Source organism: Hemitrygon akajei, chromosome 11 (assembly GCF_048418815.1).
Source record: "Hemitrygon akajei chromosome 11, sHemAka1.3, whole genome shotgun sequence".
Lineage (NCBI taxonomy): Eukaryota > Metazoa > Chordata > Chondrichthyes > Myliobatiformes > Dasyatidae > Hemitrygon > Hemitrygon akajei.
The window spans coordinates 146,037,577-146,058,662 of NC_133134.1; the positions used below are offsets into that span (position 1 = coordinate 146,037,577).

General features: G+C 39.5%; 1 protein-coding gene across 5 annotated transcripts in view; it reads left to right on the top strand.

Annotated features, from left to right (window-relative positions):
- The window catches only part of ptprt (protein tyrosine phosphatase receptor type T), a 1,512,449-nt gene that overhangs the window by 435,665 nt on the left and 1,055,698 nt on the right, over positions 1 to 21,086 (top strand). For all 5 annotated transcript variants that reach the window (XM_073061878.1, XM_073061879.1, XM_073061880.1 and 2 more), the window contains exon 2: positions 20,568 to 20,693. In XM_073061878.1, the coding sequence (XP_072917979.1) occupies positions 20,568 to 20,693 (126 nt within the window). The remainder of the gene's footprint in view (positions 1 to 20,567; positions 20,694 to 21,086) is intronic.

A 21,086-nucleotide genomic window follows, 5' to 3' on the forward strand; every position in this document is an offset into this window, starting at 1 on the left:
TATACTGAAATTGTGACCATCTTCAAGAAAGGACACTTGTCAGTTCACAGTAATCACAGTGAAGTCTGCCTGCTGTCCAGCGCAGTGAAGATTATTCCACTGATTCTCCTTAACTACCTCCCTCTAGTGGTTGAAGTGTTCCTTTGAGAGTTGCAAAGCTGATCCCACCCACCAAGAGGAGAAGGGTGTCAATATCGTGATAAATGTAGGAAAATTATATGGAACATTATTAACCACTGCATTTTAGTCCTTTAATAATTAAAAAAAACCTTGGATTCTGTCATCTGATGGCAGTCATGGAGAATTTGTTTAGAAGATGCCATCCTCATTTACTCATTCCCATTCTGTACCCAACACATAAAAAGATGTTCTTAATCTATAGTGTATCGTAGTGCTATCTCTGGCCCTAGTTAGGGTCAACCAAAGCTGTATCACTGCATTAGCCCTCTTCCCAAAATTCCAGTCTACCTATTGCAAAGCTCTGCTTTTCTCTAAGGAGCTTGCAAATGTTCAGCGGTTCACCGCTTCTTATTTCCACTTCAGACCCAAGATCACACCAGGCTCAGCCATTGAATTCAATACAATGGTAATACATACTCACATCAGAGCCTGAGCTCCAAGTCATCTTTCACACCTGCACTGGCATATGAAAAGATGGGCCTAATGTTGCACATCCAGACCCAGGTTTGCTACCAACCACCCCCTTCTGCACGACACTTCCTTCCGCCACTTAAATGCACGGATCTCCTTCCGCATCTTGGCGGCCATCCCCTGGCAAAGACGACCATGGATGACAAAATCCCCCTCTGCATTCAGTGATTCAGCTCCATCTTTGGATGCCAAAGGAAAAGGATGTTTGAAGACCATGGTGTTGCATTTGTTCCCAAAATTCAAGGTACATTTATTATCAAAATATGTACTCCTGTATTCAGCCGTGACATCCATCTTCTTGTAGGCCACCATAAAACAAAGAAACACAATAGACCCCCTTTTAAAAAAAACCCACACAGCAAAGGCCAAATCACATGCAATGCCTGAAAAAGAACAAAACGTGCAAACAAGAAAGAAGTAAACAAGTAACACACAGAACATAAACCACAGAGTCCCTGAAAATGAGTCCACAGGTTCAGAGCCAGTACAGCGCTGTGGTGAGTGAGGCAGGTCTGTGAGCCCAATGTCTGCAGGCCACAGGCTCAGAGCCAGTACCGTGCTGGAGTGCTTTGATCAAACAGATATAGTAAAAAAAAAGGTGAAGAAAAATACCTGGAACATGAACTGCCGAGCCCCCAAAGGAAAGTCCACAGTTGCAGAGCCCAAACAGTGGCGAGGCAAGTGAAGCCCGTCCAGGAGCCCGGTGGCTTTAGGGTACCAACTGCTCCTGAACCTGATGACTTCTGCACATCCACCCAATGGCAGTAGTGAAAGGAGAGGGAGACCGGTCAAAGGCAGAAAGACGGCACTGAACACCTGTTCATTTTCTGCTCTCATCCTCACTGACTTTAATCTTGCTTGATGCTTTAATCGAAGTGGATTAGAGGTCCCAACCACAGGTTTATGTTCCACCATCAGTCATCCATGCAGCATCCATCCCCAGCATGGCAGCCCCGGCCATACCCGCACTCTCGAGAGTCTAGTTCCCTGAATCCCCCAGGAGATCACAAAAGCACCAGGTCATTTAGTCAGCTCAAAAGTACATCCTTAAAAGATAAATTATAGGCTGCAGACTGTAGTGATGATAGTTCATAAGAAGTATATCTAGAAAATGAAGAACACCTAGTAGTTTTGTGAGCAATCTGCAACATGTCATCATTGGTTACTGGTGCCATCTCTCCACGATGCAAATAGCCAAGTAAGCAGCCATGATCCTTGTAATGCAGGGAGTCATTGGCAGAACTATATCAATGCCTACATAAAATTATATCAACAACATAGATAAAGCCATGCTATCATTTTCTTTCAAGCCCAGCATTGATTCTGTAAACTTGTTTGACCAGCAGATGTGAGTGGACCATAAGATCATAAGGCAAATAGGGAGAATTAGGCAATTAGACTATAAAAGTATGGATATAATGTGGAAACTTTATAAATCACTGGTGAGGCCTCAATTGGAGCATTGTGAGCAGGTTTGGGCCCCTTATCTTAGAAAGGAAGAATGTGCTGAAAATGAAGAGAGTTCAAAGGAGGTTCATGAAAATGATTCCAGGATTGATTGGCTTGTCATACAGGCTCTGGGCCTGTACTCAATAGAATTCAGAAGAATGGGGTGTGACCTCATTGAAACCTATTGAATGGTGAAAGGCCTTGATGGTGTGGATGAGGAGAAGATGTTTCCTATGGTGGGAGAGTCTAAGACCAGAGGACGCAGCCTCAGAATAGAGGGGCATCCTTTTAGAATGGAGACGAGGAAGAATTTCTTTAGCCAGAGGGTTTTGAATCTATGGAATTCTTTGCCACAGGCAGATGTGGAGGCCAAGTCTTTATGTACAATATATTTAAGGTAGAGGATGATAGAATTTTGATTGGTCAGGGCATGAAGGATTATGGGGAGAAGGCATGAGATTGGAGCTGAGAGGAAAATTGGATCAACCATCATGAAATAGTGGAGCAGACTCGATGGGCCAAATGGATTAATTCTGCTTCTATATCTTATAGTGTTATGGCTATTTGGCTCAATGCTTACTTCACTATTCCTTCATGACTGATTTATTTTCCCTCTCAAACCCATTCTCCTGTCTTCTTCACATGACCTTAGATGCCCTTACCAATGAATAACTTACCAATCTCCACTTTAAATACAGCCATTGACTTGGCCTCCAAAACTGTGTGGCAATGAATTCCACAGATTCAGCACCCTCTGGCTAAAGAACTTCTTCCTCATCTCTGTTCTAAAGGGACATCATGCTATTCTGAGACAGTACCATCTGGTACTAGATTCTTCCACTATAGGAAACAACTGCTCCATGTTCACTCTATCTCAGCCTTTCTATATGTGATAGGTTTCAAAGAGAAACCCTTCATTCTTCTAAATTCCAGTGAGTACAGACCCAGGACCATGAAACACTCTTCATATGTTAACCCTTACATTCCCTGGATCAATCTCATGAACCTCTTCTGGAGCCTCTCCAGTGCCACATAAGAGAAAATACTGTACCTTGAGCTCTACGACATGAGGAGATTTCCAGGAAGAATGAATAAACATTTCATGGGCAATCTAAAAGTTTTGTTGCTAGGAATGTAATATTCAAAACAAAAACATTGTCATCCTTGACTCAGGAGTATCTGGGAAGGCATGGAACACCATATGACCTGGCTGGAAGCTTTTTGAATCCAGAGGGAATGTACAGCATCCCTTACAAGTCTTTAGATGTTGTATAAAACTTTTTCAGCCATCTCACAATACAAATTGGAGCAGGCCAAAGTAATCCACCACCCAAGATAATGACCTATCAGAAGATGTTGCATTGCCTCAGTGAGCTATCAGCAAGTGACCTGCCTGAAAATCACAATTCCAATGCAACAGACTGAAACCCAGATGAGCTGGGCTGTCTGAGGAACTTTATCACAAAGTTATAGCCCAAACAGAAATTACATTCTTCATCAGGTTTATTTTGGGTGGGGTTAAACCAAATTTCACACATTATGGTATGTGGTCAGTTAAGAACTAAATACACATGGCAAATACTTTATTCTGAGTGTTTCAACTGAGCTTGTTAACTTTAGCCAGTGCACGTTATTAATTATGCTAAAACAAACTTCCTATATAAAAGTCATCTTTCTGATATTCTGTGATTAGTTCAGAGACAAACCCAATGACTCTCAGCATTTTTGATGGATTGTGAATTGCTTCCAACAAACTCTTTGGAGTTACAGGGTTAATTTCTTGATACTGTGTGCCTACTGGGGTGCTTTACTTAAAAGGAATATAATCTGAAAAGGGATACCATGCCAGCAAGCACACTGATTCTCCAACCCACATTTCCTTTGAATAGATGCCCCACTGGGAGTGGAACACTGCTAAATCTCCACCCAGTTATTACTCTTTTACATTTCAATGCCACATTAGAACAAGTCTCAATAGCAACTTTAAAAGTAATCTTAAAGTTTTTCTGTCTTCAGCACATTCCAAAGCTCTTCACAGCCTGTGATTTAGTTCTGAGAAGTTTTATAGTCAAACACGGCCAGTAATGGTTAGCATTATTTTTAGACTGAATGAAGGATTTCTATGGATTGTCAGGCTATATTGACAGTGAAGAAAACAAAGGAAGTGGGATTAGTGGGTTGAACACCATCTGTGGAGGGGAAACAACTGTGGACACCTCAGATTGAGACCCACCATCAGGATCTCATGTCAGGAGAAACTTTGTCCAGGAATTCTTTAGAACAAAGCCATTATAATAACATACTTAACATTTTATTGTACTTCACAAAAATCAATGCAAATCTTCCAAAAAATATTCCAAATTAGGGAAGTTTCATTATAAGAGTACCAACTATTGAGACCACATCATGAGTATTGCATACAGCTTTTGTGTGCTTACTTAAGGAAAATGTAATGTACAGGTTGCCCATAACTTACAAATACCCAACATGTGGACAGCCTGTACATGTGGGAGACCAACAAAATGGAGCTGCTGCTGCTGTCAGAATTCAGTTTCAGGCATATTGCTGAGTTAAATGCCCTGGTTTATCAACATGTTGCCCTTGGTTGGCCTAAGCTTTTGTTTAATATATACTGCAGAGCAGACTTGCAAATTATTCTCATGAGTGGAACTATATTATAACTGGAGAGGGTCTATACTTGCCCTGGAGCCTCTGCAAATAACATTCACGGATTGATTCCAGGTTGTAAAGGAATTTTCTTACAAAGAAAGATTAAGCAGCTCAGGCCAAAATACTCTAAAACTTCAATGAAAGAAATTCAATCTTATGCAAACATTTTATTTCTGAGGGGACTGATAGGTTGGACTGTTGAAAGAATCATGCCATTGTAGAGGTACATGGACCTCTTCTCAGTGAATTGGGTCATGTCTCAGGCTTCAAGATAAGGAGAAACTGATTTTCTTGAAAAGTTATAAATCTTTGAAAGCCTCTACCCCAGAGAGGTGGAGTTATTAACTATTTTCAAAGCTAATAGAGGTGTCTAAGATTATGAGATGCATAGCTAACACCTACTGCCAGTGACTTTTTCCCAGGCTGGCAATGGCCAATACCAAAAGACATTTCTGATTAGAGAAAGTTTAGGGGAGATGTCAGACATAGGTTTTATATACAGTAGAAAATGGTGGGTGCTTGGAATGCACTGTTAGACATGATGGTTGAGGACTTTTAAAAGACTCTATGATAGGCCCACGAATGTTAGACAAATGGAGGATTATGGGTTGTGTAGGAGGGAAGGGTTAGATTGATGTTGAGGAGGTTTATGTTTGGTTGGCACAACATGGTGAGTGGAAAGCCCATTTTGTGTTCTATGTTCTATGTTATGTTTAGATTGTTTGACTTCAGTGGAGTCAAGTGTTGTGAGGACTAAACAGGAAAGAGGATCTGATTATCAATGATTCTGAAAGCTAGAGCAAGACCACAAACTGCTGTGTTATATTCATTCTTGTATCTCTTGCATTTTTACATAAAATAGCTGATAGAAGTCAAGTCAAGTTACTTTTTATTGTCATTTCAACCGTGACTGCTGGTACAATACACAGTAAAAACGAGACAATGTTTTTCAGGACCATGGTGCTACATAAACAATACAAAAACTACACTGAACTACGTAAAACAACACAAAAATGATACTAGACTACAGACTTACACAGGATTGCATGAAGTGCATAAAACAGTGCAGGCAGTACAATAAAGACAATAGGCACAGTAGAGGGCAGTAGGTTGGTGTCAGCCTAGACTCTGGGAATTGAGGAGTCTGATGGCTTGGGGGAAGAAACTGTTGAACAGTCTGGTCGTGAGACCCCGAATGCTTCGGTGCCTTTTGCCAGATGGCAGGAGAGAGAAGAGTTTGTATGAAGGGTGCGTGCGGTCCTTCATAATGCTGTTTGCTTTGCGGATGCAGCATGTGGTGTAAATGTCTGTATTGGTGGGAAGATAGACTCCGATGATCTTCTCAGCTGACCTCATTATCTGCTGCAGGGTCTTGTGATCTGAGATGGTGCAATTTCCAAACCAGGCAGTGATGCAGCTGCTCAGGATGCTCTCAATACAACCTCTGTGGAATGTGGTGAGGATGGAGGGTGGGAGATGGACTTTTCTCAGCCTTTGCAGAATGTAGAGATGCTCCTGGGCTTTCTTTGCTATGGAGCTGGTGTTGAGGGATCAGGTGAGATTCCCCGTCAGGTGAACACCAAGAAATTTGGTGCTCTTAACGATCTCTACAGAGGAGCCATCAATGTTCAGCGGAGAGTGGTCGCTCTGTGCCCTCCTGAAGTCAACAACCATCTCTTTTGTTTAGTTCACATTCAGAGACAGGTTGTTGGCTCTGCACCAGTCCGTTAGCTGCTGCACCTCCTCTCTGTATGCTGACTCATTTTTCTTGCTGATGAGACCCACCACGGTCGTGTCATCAGCGAACTTGATGATGTGGTTTGAGCTGTATTGCTGCACAGTTGTGGGACAGCAGAGTGAACAACAGTGGACTGAGCACACAGCCCTGTGTTCAGTGTGGTGGTGTTGGAGATGCTGATAGAAGGAGATAAGATTGGTGTTAAAAATATTGGGTGGCTAATCCTTGGACTGTGTATAAATTTTTGAACAACGCCCATTGCAAATATACAGTCAGTGGCCACTTGATTAGGTACCTTCTGTATGTATATTGTAGCCCATCCACTTCAAGATTTGATGTGTTGTGCATTCTGAGATGTTCTTCTGCACATCACAATGTGTGGTTATTTGAGTTACTCATAAACACAAGAGATTCTGCAGATGCTGAAAATCCAGAGCAACACATGCAAAAACTGCTCGAAGAACTCAGCAGGTCAGGCATGGAAGTAAATAAACAGTCGACGTTTCGAGCCAAGTCTCTTGTTCAGGACTGGAAAGGAAGGGTGAAGGCTGTCGCCTTCCTGTCAGCTTCACTCAATATGGCCATTTTCCTCTGACCTCTTTCATTAACAATGCATTTTCGCCCACAGAACTGCCATCCACTGGGTGTTTTTCTCACTCCATTCTCTGTAAACTCTGGAGACCATTGTGTGTAAAAATCCCGGAAATCAGCAGATTCTGAGATAATCAAATCACCTCATCAGCACGTTTCACAGTCAAAGTCACTTAGGTCACATTTCTTCCCCATTCTGATGTTTGGCCTGAACAACAACTGAACCTCTTGACTATGCCTTCATGTTGTTATGCACTGAATTGCTGCCACATGATTGACTGATTAGATATTTGCATTAATGAGCAGGTGTACTAATGAAGTGCGGCTAATTGTACATGGACAGTTGTTGCTGAAGGTAAATATGATTCTGGGCTGCACGATTAGAAGATTTATTTGTATTAAGTTGGAAGTGGACTTGGTTGAATTTGAAGTTTGTTCTGTAGGAAGCCCCAGAGACACTTTGAACTGCATTGTTACATACCTTCATGACTTAGAAAAGAGCTATTCTATGTACCGATAGAAAATAAATATATCTTTTTTAGGTCATGTGCTCAAAAATTGAGATCAAAGATGGGAATGAAACATTGGCCACGATATTTTTCTTCTTTAATGAGGCTTAAACATGTCTAATGGACAATTGGTGAGCTGGAGGGTTTAAAAAATACGGTCTCCTTTGATTCTGCTTCTTTCTTGTGATGTCCTGGTGTTAATCTATTGTTTTGATCATGTGAGCAGGATCAGCTTATGCTCGTGTGATCCTCAACAATGAAGGAAATTAGTTGGAGTTGATGGTGTGGAAAAAATAAGGAAAATTTAAATGAGATTAAAGGAAGAGGAGATTGAGGAGCATTTATTATAGGGGACAGTTAAACGGTCAACACCATTAACAACATGATAATAATGGAAGGTACTGCCTATTTCAAGACTTCAGTTCTTAGAAATCTGTATACACAAATGAAACAACATAGCATAAATACATTCAGAAGGAAAGCTGACATATTAGGCTCATTGTTTTTGTTGGATGGGGATAAACATCAGTTTATTGAACAACTGTTTTATGATTAAGCCTTTCAGCACCACTGGATGAGATGTGATTTGATTCAAGCGGCTGTCATCATGTACTAAACTGAGCAAATGAAATGAAGTTTTCTGAATTGTAGTGTTAGTTGGTTTTTGTTTTAAAAGATTTGTACATACTATTTGAAATCTATGGAGTTGATTTTAGTAATACAGTGCCCACAAAACTGCATAGAGTCGAGTGCAATCAAAAGAAGAATAACGAGGGAATTCATGCATAGCACAGCTATTTTGTATAATTTGTAAAGGTTGTATTTTCTCTATGTTTTGTGTATGTTAGTATTGCCTTTCCATGTACCCGCAGGCTATTTGCTATAATGAAGAATTATTTAGAGATTCCCGAAACAGAGATGAGCAAATTAAGCATATTATACACCAATGGAAATGTATATAACTTGATAAATTTTGGGCTGCTGGACTGAATTATTGAGAAGGGTCTTTACTATTTATCAAAATGACTGGACTTAAATAAGAGAATTAAAAATGCGTATTCTGTGGATGTGTCAAATTTACCAATCAGCAAAGAAGAGTAAATACTTGGAGCAGGCTTATTAGCAGAAATCCAGTTGAGAGTGCAGAGGATATGAGACTAGCTGTCCCAACGTTAAGATGTTTTATTTGTTTATTGAAATGCAGATAGTAATCCATTAAGATAATGATGACTGGAAAGTCCAAGGACTAATTTGGGGTTCTGGTATCCCTTGGTTAATATTTCCACATCTGTGCAGATTGCTACTGAGCCCAACAGTAGCGTCAGTGATTTATTGTACCCAAGGTGCCCAAATGATCTCTGACCACTAGAGTTGACAACAGGCACTTTCACTGCTTTGGGAATGAGATTTGTTGTGTGCTGTCACACTTAACTCTAATCGCTTGCTTGAGCATCTATATCCGTTCTCCTCGAGCACAGAAGCAGGTCCTTTGACCCATCGAGTCTGTGCCAACTATCAGGCATCCTTTGCTGTTTTTTACTTTCAGAATCAGAATCAAAATCAGGTTTATTATCAATGACATATGAAATTGGTTGCTTTCTGGCAGTGATATAGTGCAATACATCACAATTACTTCGAAGTTGCAATAAAAATTATATAAATAGTGAAGAAGAGGAATAGTGCGATAGAGCTTATGAGTTCATGGACTGTTCAGAAATGTAATGTTCCTAAAACATTGATTATGTGCCTTCAGGCTCCTATATTTCCTCCCTGATGGTAGTAATGACAAGAGGGCATGTCCCGGAAAGTGAGGGTTCTTGATGATGGATGTTGCCTTCTTGAGGCATCACCATTTGAAGACGTCCAGGATACTTGTGACGAGCTGGCTGAGTCTACAATCCTCTGTTGCCCGTTTCGATTCTGTGTATCTAGAGTCTCCATACCAGGCGGTAATGCAAGCAGTTTGAATGCTCTTCCTGGTACAGCTATAGAAATTTGCTAGAGTCTGTGGTGACATAGCAAATCTCCTCAAACTCCTAATGAAGTATAGCCACTGGCATGCATTCTTTTTGTATTCAGTAGTATTTTCTGGCCTGCTCATCACGTTCCAGTGTGGCAGACTCTACAACATCACCAATACCGTACAACGTTAACAATACATTATTGAGACACATCCCTGTCAAATCGTTGGCTGCATCATTTCACCCTATTACACACATTATTTTATTTCACAGATGCTGCCTGTTTCTCCCCCACCTGCTCTATCACTTGGACTAAATTTCTTTATTTCCCGGTTCTGATGGAGGTGTTATTGGAGCAGTTTTGTGGGGCTGAATAGCTAACACTACAGCAAATGTATGCCTTTCATTGGTGATGGCTATAGTTTTCTGTCCATTGTTCCTTACTTTCCAGAAAATCAGGAGTAAACAAGTTGAACACACTAGTCACAGTGGGAGCTTCCCCAGTCTCCTCTTCTTGCAAATGAGGGTGAATGCTTATGCTTTAGAACTCAAGAGTCTTCAAAGAAGGCTGATAAATCCCATATTACATGAAAGGTTGAAGTCTCTTTAATTTCTTAGAAGCATGACCTTAAGAAAGATTGCAGAATCCAGAGATATCGTCTTTCAAAATGCTTCCAGATGTTGTCAATCTTATTCAGACCTCGGGTCAACCTTCACTGGACGTTCTCCCTGCCCTCCAGTCTCTTCATTCAAGGCCAGGCTTTTACCATTTGGTTTCAGCAGACCTCCAATGCTGCTTCATTAAACAAACCACTTCATTTTGTTTTAACCTCGAGGCTGTTCAGGCTGCTGATTTCTTGACAGGACCATTTTAAGGGCTGCTGTATGGACCCTGCCATCTTATTCCTTTAGCTTCACTCTTTATCAGGGGCTTTGCGTGAAGATATAAACGAGCATCATGTATCAGGCAAATCCATATGTCAATGAGAAACAGGAGGCGCCTGAGGAACTACACTGAGTCTGCTACAATGGTCCCACACTACTTAATTTGCAGTGAACTGTTTACAACAGTTTTTAAGCTATGTTTAACAAATGATGCCGAACAGGATGTATAATTAACATTGACAAAGTATAAAGTGCATTGAATCATGCTGTATGATGTTAGCAACAAATTTGTTAATACATTGTCAGCACATTGCTTATGTTTTTTATTTTATCTTATTAAAAGAGAGATATTTTACAAAATGTATTGTGCTTTTCATCAATATCACACTTGATTTATTCCAGCTGCTGAACTGGAGTAAATTTATTCTACTTATTGATTCTTAAGTTTTACTGCAGTCAATATATCTAGTAACACACAATCTTCAAGCGGTATTTTTTAGGAAGACCTGGTGTGTTACGCATCCTTTGTGGATAGAGAGAGGGTTAAGTTAGTGCTGATAAAATTGGAGCTCTGTACTCCAATGATTAAACTAATATTACATTTAAAGAGGAGCAATAGAACAGTAGGAACAAGAATAGGAATAGGGAATAAGAATAGCAAAAGTAGGGCTGTTGGCCAAGCCTGCTCTACAACTGAAGAAGAACAAAACTGATCCAGTATTGGTCCCTCCACAAATTTCCTGGTCTCTACCAATACTTCTTGACTCCCTTACAGTTCAGATGTATTCTGATATTGTGATCTGGAAGGTAGTCACAGAAGAAATATTTTATCTACAGATATATTCAAGGCAGGGATATATTCTTTGACTCTGTCTCTAGATAAAGCATTTCTTCTTCACCTCCATCTGAAAGTGGTAAAACTTTATTCTGAGATGATCATCCCTATCTTTTTCTCCTCATTGATTCTAAAAAGTAGTGGAAAATGATAAAAATTAGGTAGTGTTCATGGTTCAATATCCATTTGTTCTTCTATACGCCAATATTTATGGCTTCTTCCTGCTAAAGCTTCTTTCATTGGTCAATCTAATGAACAAATCCCTCTGCTGCTTCTAATTCAAGCACGTCCTTCCATAATAAAGAGTTTACTGCTACTTTCAGTATTCTACTTGCAGCCTCACTTTGTAAATTTGCAATATAACTTCCCTCCTATATACCTCATGTCACTTACAATAAAGGACAATATTCCAAAAGCTTAGCTAATTACTTGCTGTAACAGCAAGCTAAATTCTCATGTTTCATGTGTGAAGACTGAGATACCAACACAATGACACAGCTGCTAGAACTACTGACCCCTTTTCTTTCTTCCATGGCCTTCTATCCCCTTCTATCAGACTCCCACTTCTCCAGCCCTGAATTTCTTTCACCAATCAACTTCCCAGTTCTTTACTTCATCCCTCCTCCTTCATGCTTCACTTATCATCTTGTGTTTCTTTCTCCCCTCCCCGTCACCTTTTAAATCTACTCCTCCAGTCCTGCCGAAGGGTCTCGGCCCGAAACATCGACTGTATTCTTTTCCATAGATGCTGCCTGGCCTGCTGAGTTCCTCCAGTATTTTGTGTGTGTTGCCTGGATTTTCAGCATCTGCAGATTTTCTGTTGTTTGTTTTTTTTAATCTCAGTCCTGATCTCCATTGTCTTGTGTGGAGCTTGTGCATTGTCCCCATGAGTGTGTGTCTTCCCTGGGTTCTCTAGTTTTCTTCCATATTCTGAAGGCAGCACAGTGGCATGGTTAGCATCTCTGATGCTTCACAGCTGCAGTGGTTTGGGTTTCATCCTGTTTGCACGAGCTTGCATACTGCTCCTATGAAGTTGTGTGTTTTGTTACGGATTCAGCAACAATAAATATATGAGTGAGGCAGGGGTTTTTATATCAAATAAAACATTTATTAAACACTGAAAAACAAACCCCCAAAAGTAAACAAATCACTAACATAACCGGAAATCAGTTGCTGTGCGGCAGCTTAAACAGTTCTTAAAGCAATGAAGCTTAAACAGTTCTTAAAGCAATGAAGCTTAAACAGTTCTTAAAGCGATGTTGCAAAAACAGTTCTTCAAAGTAGTATTGCAAAAGTTCAAAATGTTTACAGTCCATTTAAGGGAGAGACTTTTTAAGATGATTTAAATTCTCTTTCATGTCGTGTTGTTGCGGTTCCCAGTCGAACTACTTTTCCCACGAAGAATTTACGAAGATGGAAAATGAAACGGCTTAAAGGCACTGACCTTTCCTTTACTCAATCCTTTCTGCTATTTCACAGGGATTAACACGAGCACAGTCAACAAATTCCTTCCGAATGAGGATCAAACAAGGTCGAACCTGTTTCACTGTCAAAATTGACTTTCCTCGATCTTTTAGCTCCCGAACTCCGATCTTCACTCTCCACTGATTTTTAACTAGCAGTATTATAAAGAAACTGCTGGCAATGACCTTTTAAACTTTAGGCATTAAATAAAACTCCATCTTTCAACTAAACTGCGTCATAACATTAAATCACGCAGTGGCATGAAGTCAACATGGCAAATCCAGCCACGAACTGCCCCTCCTCACAGGGAGGGGTCCTCCTTTTATACCCTGTAAAAAAAAACTGTCACATGACCTCTACTGGCGGAAAAATGACGTCACACCACCATCACAAGACCATTACCTCAAGTCCAGTATAGCTTCAACACCTGTCACGTGACAAGTACACCACTGTCACGTGTCACGGGTACGTAACAGTTTCCTCTTGATCTTCAAGGTTCCTCTCACATCCCAAAAATATGGATTGGTGTGTTAAATGGCCATGATTGTAGGAGGGTGCTAGAACGTGGGAGAGTTGATGGGAACGTGTGGACAGTAAGTTACAAGGAAAGTTCACATGGAAAATAGTCTCCTTCCAATTTGTAAGGAAATAAATAATTTAAAAAATCCCAAAGATATGCAGGCTGAAATGTCAACTGGCCACTGCAAATTGACTCTTCTTTGTGGGTGACTGTAGAAACCAGGGCGAATTGATAGGAATGTGGGGTGAAAAAGTGAAAGGGAGTATAAGTGGGTAAATGGAATGCTTTGTGTGTGTGTCCATAGACTCAAGTGGTTGAAATAGCCTTTTCTCATGATGCAGGAATATATGATTCCTTTTCACAGCAACTCATTCTGTTTAAATAATAATTTGTTTTACTTTTCACTGAATAAAGACAGTTTGCACATGATATTCCATCTGCCACTGTCACACTCTCTGTTAGCCTCTCCCTTATCTATGTTAAAATATGAGTCTAATTCTGTGCTCCCTTTCCTTCTCTAGTAACCTTTTATACTGAATGCCTTCTGGATATACCTCATCCATTGGTTCACTCTTAGCCATCATGGGATGACACAGTAGTGTAGCAACTAGCGAGACACTATTACAGCTCAGGGCATCAGAGTTCAGAGTTCAATTCTGGCGTCCTCTGTAAGGAGCCCCGTGGAATGCGTGGGTTTCTTCCAGGTGTTCCAATTCCCTCCCTCATTCCAAAGACTCACGGGTAGGTTAACTGGTCATTATCAATTGTCCCATGTCTAGGTTAGGGGTAAAATGGGGTTGCTGGTAGATGTGGCTCAAAAGGCTGGAGGGCCTATTCCAGGCTGTATCTCGAAATAAATAAAATCATGTTTTTTCATCATCAAAAAATTCTAGAAAATCTATCAAATACATTTTCCCTTTCATGAAACATGTTGATAATGCTAGATTGTCTTATTATTTTCTAAATGTCCTGCTATTATCTCTTTAATAGCCTTAATAAAAATAGACTTCCACATCTGAGTAACTTTAATGATTAGTGGACTCCGAGGAAATCAACTTAACTCCAAGCCACATCGGAAAGTCAATCATTTTGCTGATGAGAAATAATTTAATGTTTGTATGATACATAGTTTTATCTAGTAACTCCATATATTTTTGACTGATTCGAGATTTTTCATCCCTTCTGTGTCAAGAAATAGCAGAAATTTCTTTCAACTAAATAATGAGAAAACCAAAATGATTGCCTTCATTCCATACTGAGTCTATTACTGTGCTAGCTTTTCTTACCAGTATTGAGAAGTGCTTTAAACTGAAGCAGACTGTTAGCAAAGTTAGTGAACTATCTGAAGCTGAAATAAATTTCATACCTCATAACCAATCTATTTCCACTTTCGTAATGTCACCTGACTCCTACCATGGCTAAGCAACTCCTAAGAGAAGTTACAGTCATAGATTCATAGAGTCATATAGCATGATCCATCCGGTCATTCCAACGAAACTTCCCATCTAAGCTGAGTCCCATTTCCCTACGTTTGGCCTATTGGCCTATATACAGTAGCTCTAAATCTTTCCAAGAGCTTTTGTGTCTCTGTCTCTGTCTCTGTCTCTGTCTCTCTCTCTCTCTCTTTCTCTCTCTCCTCCCCCCCTCCCTCTCCCTCTCCCCCTCTCTCTCTCTCTCTCTTCATCCCCTCCCTCAGTTGCCCCTTTCGTCATTATGCACAGAAATCCAGAACAGTATCCTTTCTGCCATAACTCAAGGACTTCAGTGTGGCTTCTATTAGGAGCCTGAAGCTTATAAGTAGAATACTAATTGGAATTGAATGCCAAATGAATGAGTTAGTACAATATTGCCTTTGGGTGTGCAGTACAGAGCTCTCCTGACCAGCTGCTTTCAGTGCCATTGGCTGCACAGCACACCCTCCCCAACTTCGCCATACTGATTCTGCAATGCCCAAGAGTTAATCTCTACCTGGCAGTATGTTTATGAAGTAAATGAGGAAGAAAATTTAAACCAACTCAAATGCCACTGCAATGAAAACAAGAAATCCAGGATTCAGTCAACAGGCCAGACAGCATCTATGGAATGATGAACATGTTTCAGGTTGAAGATCACTTATCAGAACTGAGTGTTTCCAGCATATTTTGTTTTTATTTCAGATTTCCAGCACCTCCAGATCTTTCATTTTCCATCAAAGGTTGCTGTGGCCTGCATGCCAATAGTCTTGAGTCAAAAAAATGCATTTGCTAGAAACAATAGTTTCATTATATGGTGCTAAGTATTTTATAAAAGATTTTTAACCTAAATGCAAGCAATAAGTCAGTGCAGAATTAGTTGACTTTGTTAGCTGTTGAAATAAATTATAAAAGAGGTGATCATTTTCAGATTGTGTTATTTTAGGGTAAGTTTGCAAAGGATTCAGGATGTGCATGTGCATTGAAATTAGAAGATCTGAGCCAGTATTCAGTGCACCTAGTCTATTGTGCACATATTTATACTGCTTAGTTCTACACTACTGATGGATGATGATGGATTTAATGACTCCTCTTTGGCAAGATAACAAATTATGCATGATTCAAGTATAATACAAATATGTAACAAGGAAAATAGATCAGTGCCTATAATAACATCAAAACAGGAAAGCAATTAAGAGAGATCAGTACCTATAATAGCATCAAAACAGGAAAGCAATTAAGAGATCAGAGCAAGATAAGAGTATAATCATAATATAGACAAATACCTTTATCTATCCTGGAGGGAGAGATCAAAGCTTTATAATTATCATAACAGCAGAGTAAAAATCAATGATCAGATATGTACCAGGATTTGTTTCATAACGATTTATTCAAACCTGATGCATGAATTAATTATATTTATGTTAATGAAAAATATTTCATGGCTAATGACAGCCAATGAGTCAACTGCTTCAACCATTTCTCTCCTCCCTTAAGCACACCACTACTTTAAACCTTGGGGAGGATTTGAGTGGAAGATTCAAGCATCCACTTCTGACTAAATTTGGGAATAGGGCCATTATAAATTGTTAAATTACTTAGACATGTGGCTACTTTGCCCTGTTGGGGAGGAGCTCAAGGGAGAGCCTTATCACAGCTTCCTGTGCCACCATGAAAGTATTCAAAAAGAGCTGCTGGCTTTCCCTATGATATATGGCTGCAAACTTCTTGATCTCCTCCACCACTCCACCAATGCACATAGGAAAATCATGGACAATTGTGGCATCCAGCAAGGCTGAGGTCAAAATGGAAGGACATATGCTGTCTGCCAGCACATGAGCTGAGAGAGTTCATCACTCATGTGTGTCAGTAGAAGAAATGGCATTGAACTTAGTTCCTTAGACCAGACCATGTAAAACTAGAGGGGTAAGAAACTGCCAGTCTGGAACTGAAATGAATAATTTCTTTAGTCAGATGTTTACAGATCTTTGCATTTCTCTGCCCCTACTTTAAGGATAGTGAGTCACTGAGTCTGGTCAAAACCAAAATGTTTGCATGCTTAGGTATTCAAGAAGTGCGGGGGTCAGGAAGGAATAACGTGGCTGAAGATCCATCATGATCTTATTAAACTGTGGAGCAGGCTTGAGAGGCAAAGGAAAAACTCAAAACCATAGGCAGATTCAAGATCAAGATTGCTTATTGTCATTTGTCACTACACAAGTGTAAAGGAAAACGAAGTAATTGTTACTCCAGATATTATGTAGCATAAAAAAACACAATAAGCATAAAGAACATAATATAAGAACACAAGAAATATAAACACATAAGATCAGCACATATACATAGATTGATTGTATTAAAGTGACACTAGATACAGGAGTGTCTGTACATAATGTGACTCTGATAAGAAATGATAAATTAGTGGTGGTGCAGAGTGTGGTAAGATGGGTTAATGGGTGGAGGCCTTGATCAGTCCGACAGCTTGCGGGAAATGACTGTTTCTGAGTCCGGTGGTCTTGGCGTGGATGCTGCGTAGCCCCTCTCATGATGGGAGTGGGGCAGACGGTCTATGAGCAGGGTGGCTGGGAACCTCTATAGTACTGATGGCCATTTCTGGCACCTTTCTGTATGTATGTCCATGACAATGGGTGGGCTGGTGTAGAAGCCTCCTGTCCACCTTAGTGCATTTACCCTCCATAAGACATATCGTACAGACTCAAAGGCTTATCATTAACGCTGGGGCATACCTTCGTGAAATAGAATGCTGCTGTACATGTAGATGACTCACCACAATCTTTTCAAGTCGATTTGAGGAAGCACAATAAATGCTGGCCTAAATAATATACAAGTGTAATAAACACTGGCAGCCCAGTAGTGTGGCAGTTAGCACAATGTTTTACAGAGCTAATGGCCCAGGTCAATTCCCACCACTGTCTGTAAGGAGTATGTACATTCTCTCTGTGACAGTGTTGTTTTCCTCCCACATTCCAATGACGTACCAGTTGGTAGGTTAATTGGCCATTATAAATGGTCTTGTGATTAGACTGGGGTTGAATAGGTGTGAGTTGCTGGGCTGGTGCAGTTCATTGGGCCGGAAGGGCCTGTTGCATGCTGTAAAATAAATAAATAAATATTACCAAGATCACATATGTAATATTTTTTTAAATTGTAGGACTTTTCTCTATAGCCTCACTCATAAAGACTCGTACCTGCTGCTGCTCAACTTTTTGGAAAGCCTTCATTAAATGGTACAAGAGCACCAAACCAAAATACAGTTCGGATTCTGGAACGCTGTGTTAAATTATTTTAACTGGCACTAATTAATGACCCATTGGCCTCTTGCAGCATCCATGTACATGTTGATCAAAACCTCTTAACAACAGTGCATGAAGTTTGTGATTAGCAATCGTGCCTACAACTGCTGATGGAATGCTTTCTGGATGATTCAATAGATTAATATTTGATTAGTGCTGTTGACGTATATGGAGCTGAAGGCTTAGCAATTTAACCACAGAGGTGTCCACTATTACTTTTTGCTCAATTTTCATGCCTATCTGTAAATGTGTAGTCTATAATTAACTAAATAATTTATATGTTTGAAAATAATTCATTAATAGGGTTTATAAATTATGAGTCAATCAAATCCCTATACTCTTCACAGATACTTCAACAATAGAAGACCTATGGTTCACTACCATTTTGAAAAAATGCATTTTGACTTGACTGCATTGTTCGTATTTCGAAGTTAATTTTCACTGCTCTGGATCATTTACTAGGTTTTCCATTTGTCTTAGTTTTCATTAATTATCTGACCCAGAAAACGTTTGCATATTGTCTTAGAAAAAGTGATTTCAGTTGTGATCTTCACTAAATCTAGTTACCACTTCAATTGAATATTATAGATTTGTTACACATTACATTGGGTTTGAATGAAAACAATACAAGTACTCATTGGGTATCTCAAAGTGAGACTTACGCACTCAGGAAACAGAAACAAGATTAAGAATATTAGAACATGATGTTGAGAATATTATGGGTAGAAACAGTCCCAGCAACCTGGGGTTAATCCTGGCCTCAGATATTATCTAAATAGAGTTTGCATGTACTTTCTGTGACTAGGTGAGATTGGCCAGGTGCCTTGACTCCCTTCCACTTCTTAAGGATGTGCTGATTGGAAGGCTAATTGTAGTGGTGGATGATAAGCAAATCTGCAGGATTTAATAGGCAAATAAGGGAAAAAGGGCTACACAGAATAAAAGGAGAGATGGCTTTACTCTTGACTGAATCCCTTCCTCTTATCTGTTGTAAAGTAATATGAAAAATATTGTTACTAGATTCTTCCTCAGACTTCTTACACCATTGAGTAAGAAGTTGTCAGCACGGTCATCAGAAAGCATTTTCCACTTATATGCCATATTAGAGCTTTGTATTAATCTGTCATTAGGTTAATGATTATTAATCTAGAGGTTTGGCAGATAATCCAGGCTGACCTTTCACGCAATACTTGGAGAATGCTGCACTTCTAAAGATGTATTCTTTGAAAAAACTTTAATATGAAGTTCTTTTTGTTTTCTCAGAGCGTGATAAAATGTCTCTTTGCACTATTTGAAGGAGTTCTCCCCAGTGTTTTGGTTAATATTTATCTCTCAACCAACGTTAATAAAATAAATGTTCTTGTCTTTATAGCTGTTTGTGCAGTCTTGTGTGCACATCTGTGAGTCACATAACCTGATAATACAACAGTGACTATACTTTGTAAATGTTTTACAACAAACACATCTTTTCAAGTCCTGAGAATGATAAAATTCAAACAATATATTATGTATATTTAAATAAGATCACATAAATACAAATTGTTTTTTTTTTCTGTTGGTCCTTACCTCGAATATTTAAATTCTATTTACAAAATATGAAGCACAGAAGACCAAAGCATGCATAATCTTTGTTCGATAACAGTGGATCAATTTCAATGACTCCTGATTCTATGCCCTTGTTACCAACAATATTTAAGCCAGATATTCTTTTAAAATCTGGAAAACAAAGCTCACTGCAGAATGTGATCTTTGTAATCTGCATTTACTTACTTAGTTACTACCTGTTATGCCACTAGCACTTAGAGCAGCAATGAAGCTCCTCCAACTCGATCTGGAAAGGATTTTTTTTTTGACCAGTCAGAGTTGGTGACTCTGAGCTGAACCCCCCAAACCTGGTTGACTGCTAGACCACTCATAGTCTGGCCTCTGCCCATTGACCTGTTTGGCATGGGTGACCCTACCAAGAGACAAATCACATGGCCTTGACTCCAGCCAATATCGCTCTCCAGGTTATTGGGATACACAAGCTTCAAAACCCTATGAGAAGGTTGTGGTCCTCTTGAAAAAAATCTGCAATTAGTCGCACTTTGAAATATGTGCATTTATTTATTGTATGAAATATTGGAATAGGGAATATTGAAATCATTTGGGTCACAAAAATACTGTAATTCAACTGGACTGGAAGATTGTCATTTTAATTGCATTCTGCTATATAATTTTTCACTACTGGATACTGGAATATCAAGGGTTTTAGATGGATTTTTCCCATTGGATTTTACAGTAAGTATTTTGGATTTCCATCTTTCTCCAAGGATAGACACGTTCTTTTGGACTCAAGGCAATTACCATTTAGTAAAAGGCAAAGAATAACAAAATTTTTATGGTTTTATTAACCAAGCTCTGAGGTCCACATTGTGGTTAACAAACTTGAAGCTTATTATCTGTTTATGCAAAATAGACTGTTGTGACTGGATGGATAATCATGTTAACAGAGTTACTCATGTTATTTTCTCATTTATATTTATGTAGGCAGTTGCTCATTTGATGAAAACTACAGCAACTGTGGATACATCTTGGCCCTTGGGAGCACTGGATTCACCTGGGAGCAAATTAACACATGGGAAAAACCATCCATAGACCCGGCGGTGCCAACAGGTGAGTGAAACTGTCAACTGCACAATAAATCAGATTCCTACTACTGTCATGATACAGAATCTGTTATTGACTCTTCCATAAGTAAGAAATTGCTATTCTTAGCCACCCTTACAATAAATATCTTGAATAGTAGGGCACACAGAAATGTACAGTAACAAAGATAACAATTGCTACTGTTGGCATATACTGAGAAAACTATACTACCCAGTTTTGTCATGTCTGATGTCTCATTATTCAAGAGAGTACTGTGAGTTCGGAGGAAACATTACATAGTGTTGAGTTTGTCTATTGTGTAATAGGATGTACTGGTACATAGTGAAGCCTGACTACAGCCTCTGTGAATGTGCTTTGTGTTATAGTTACAGTTCAGCAGCTAATATCAGCCATTGATAT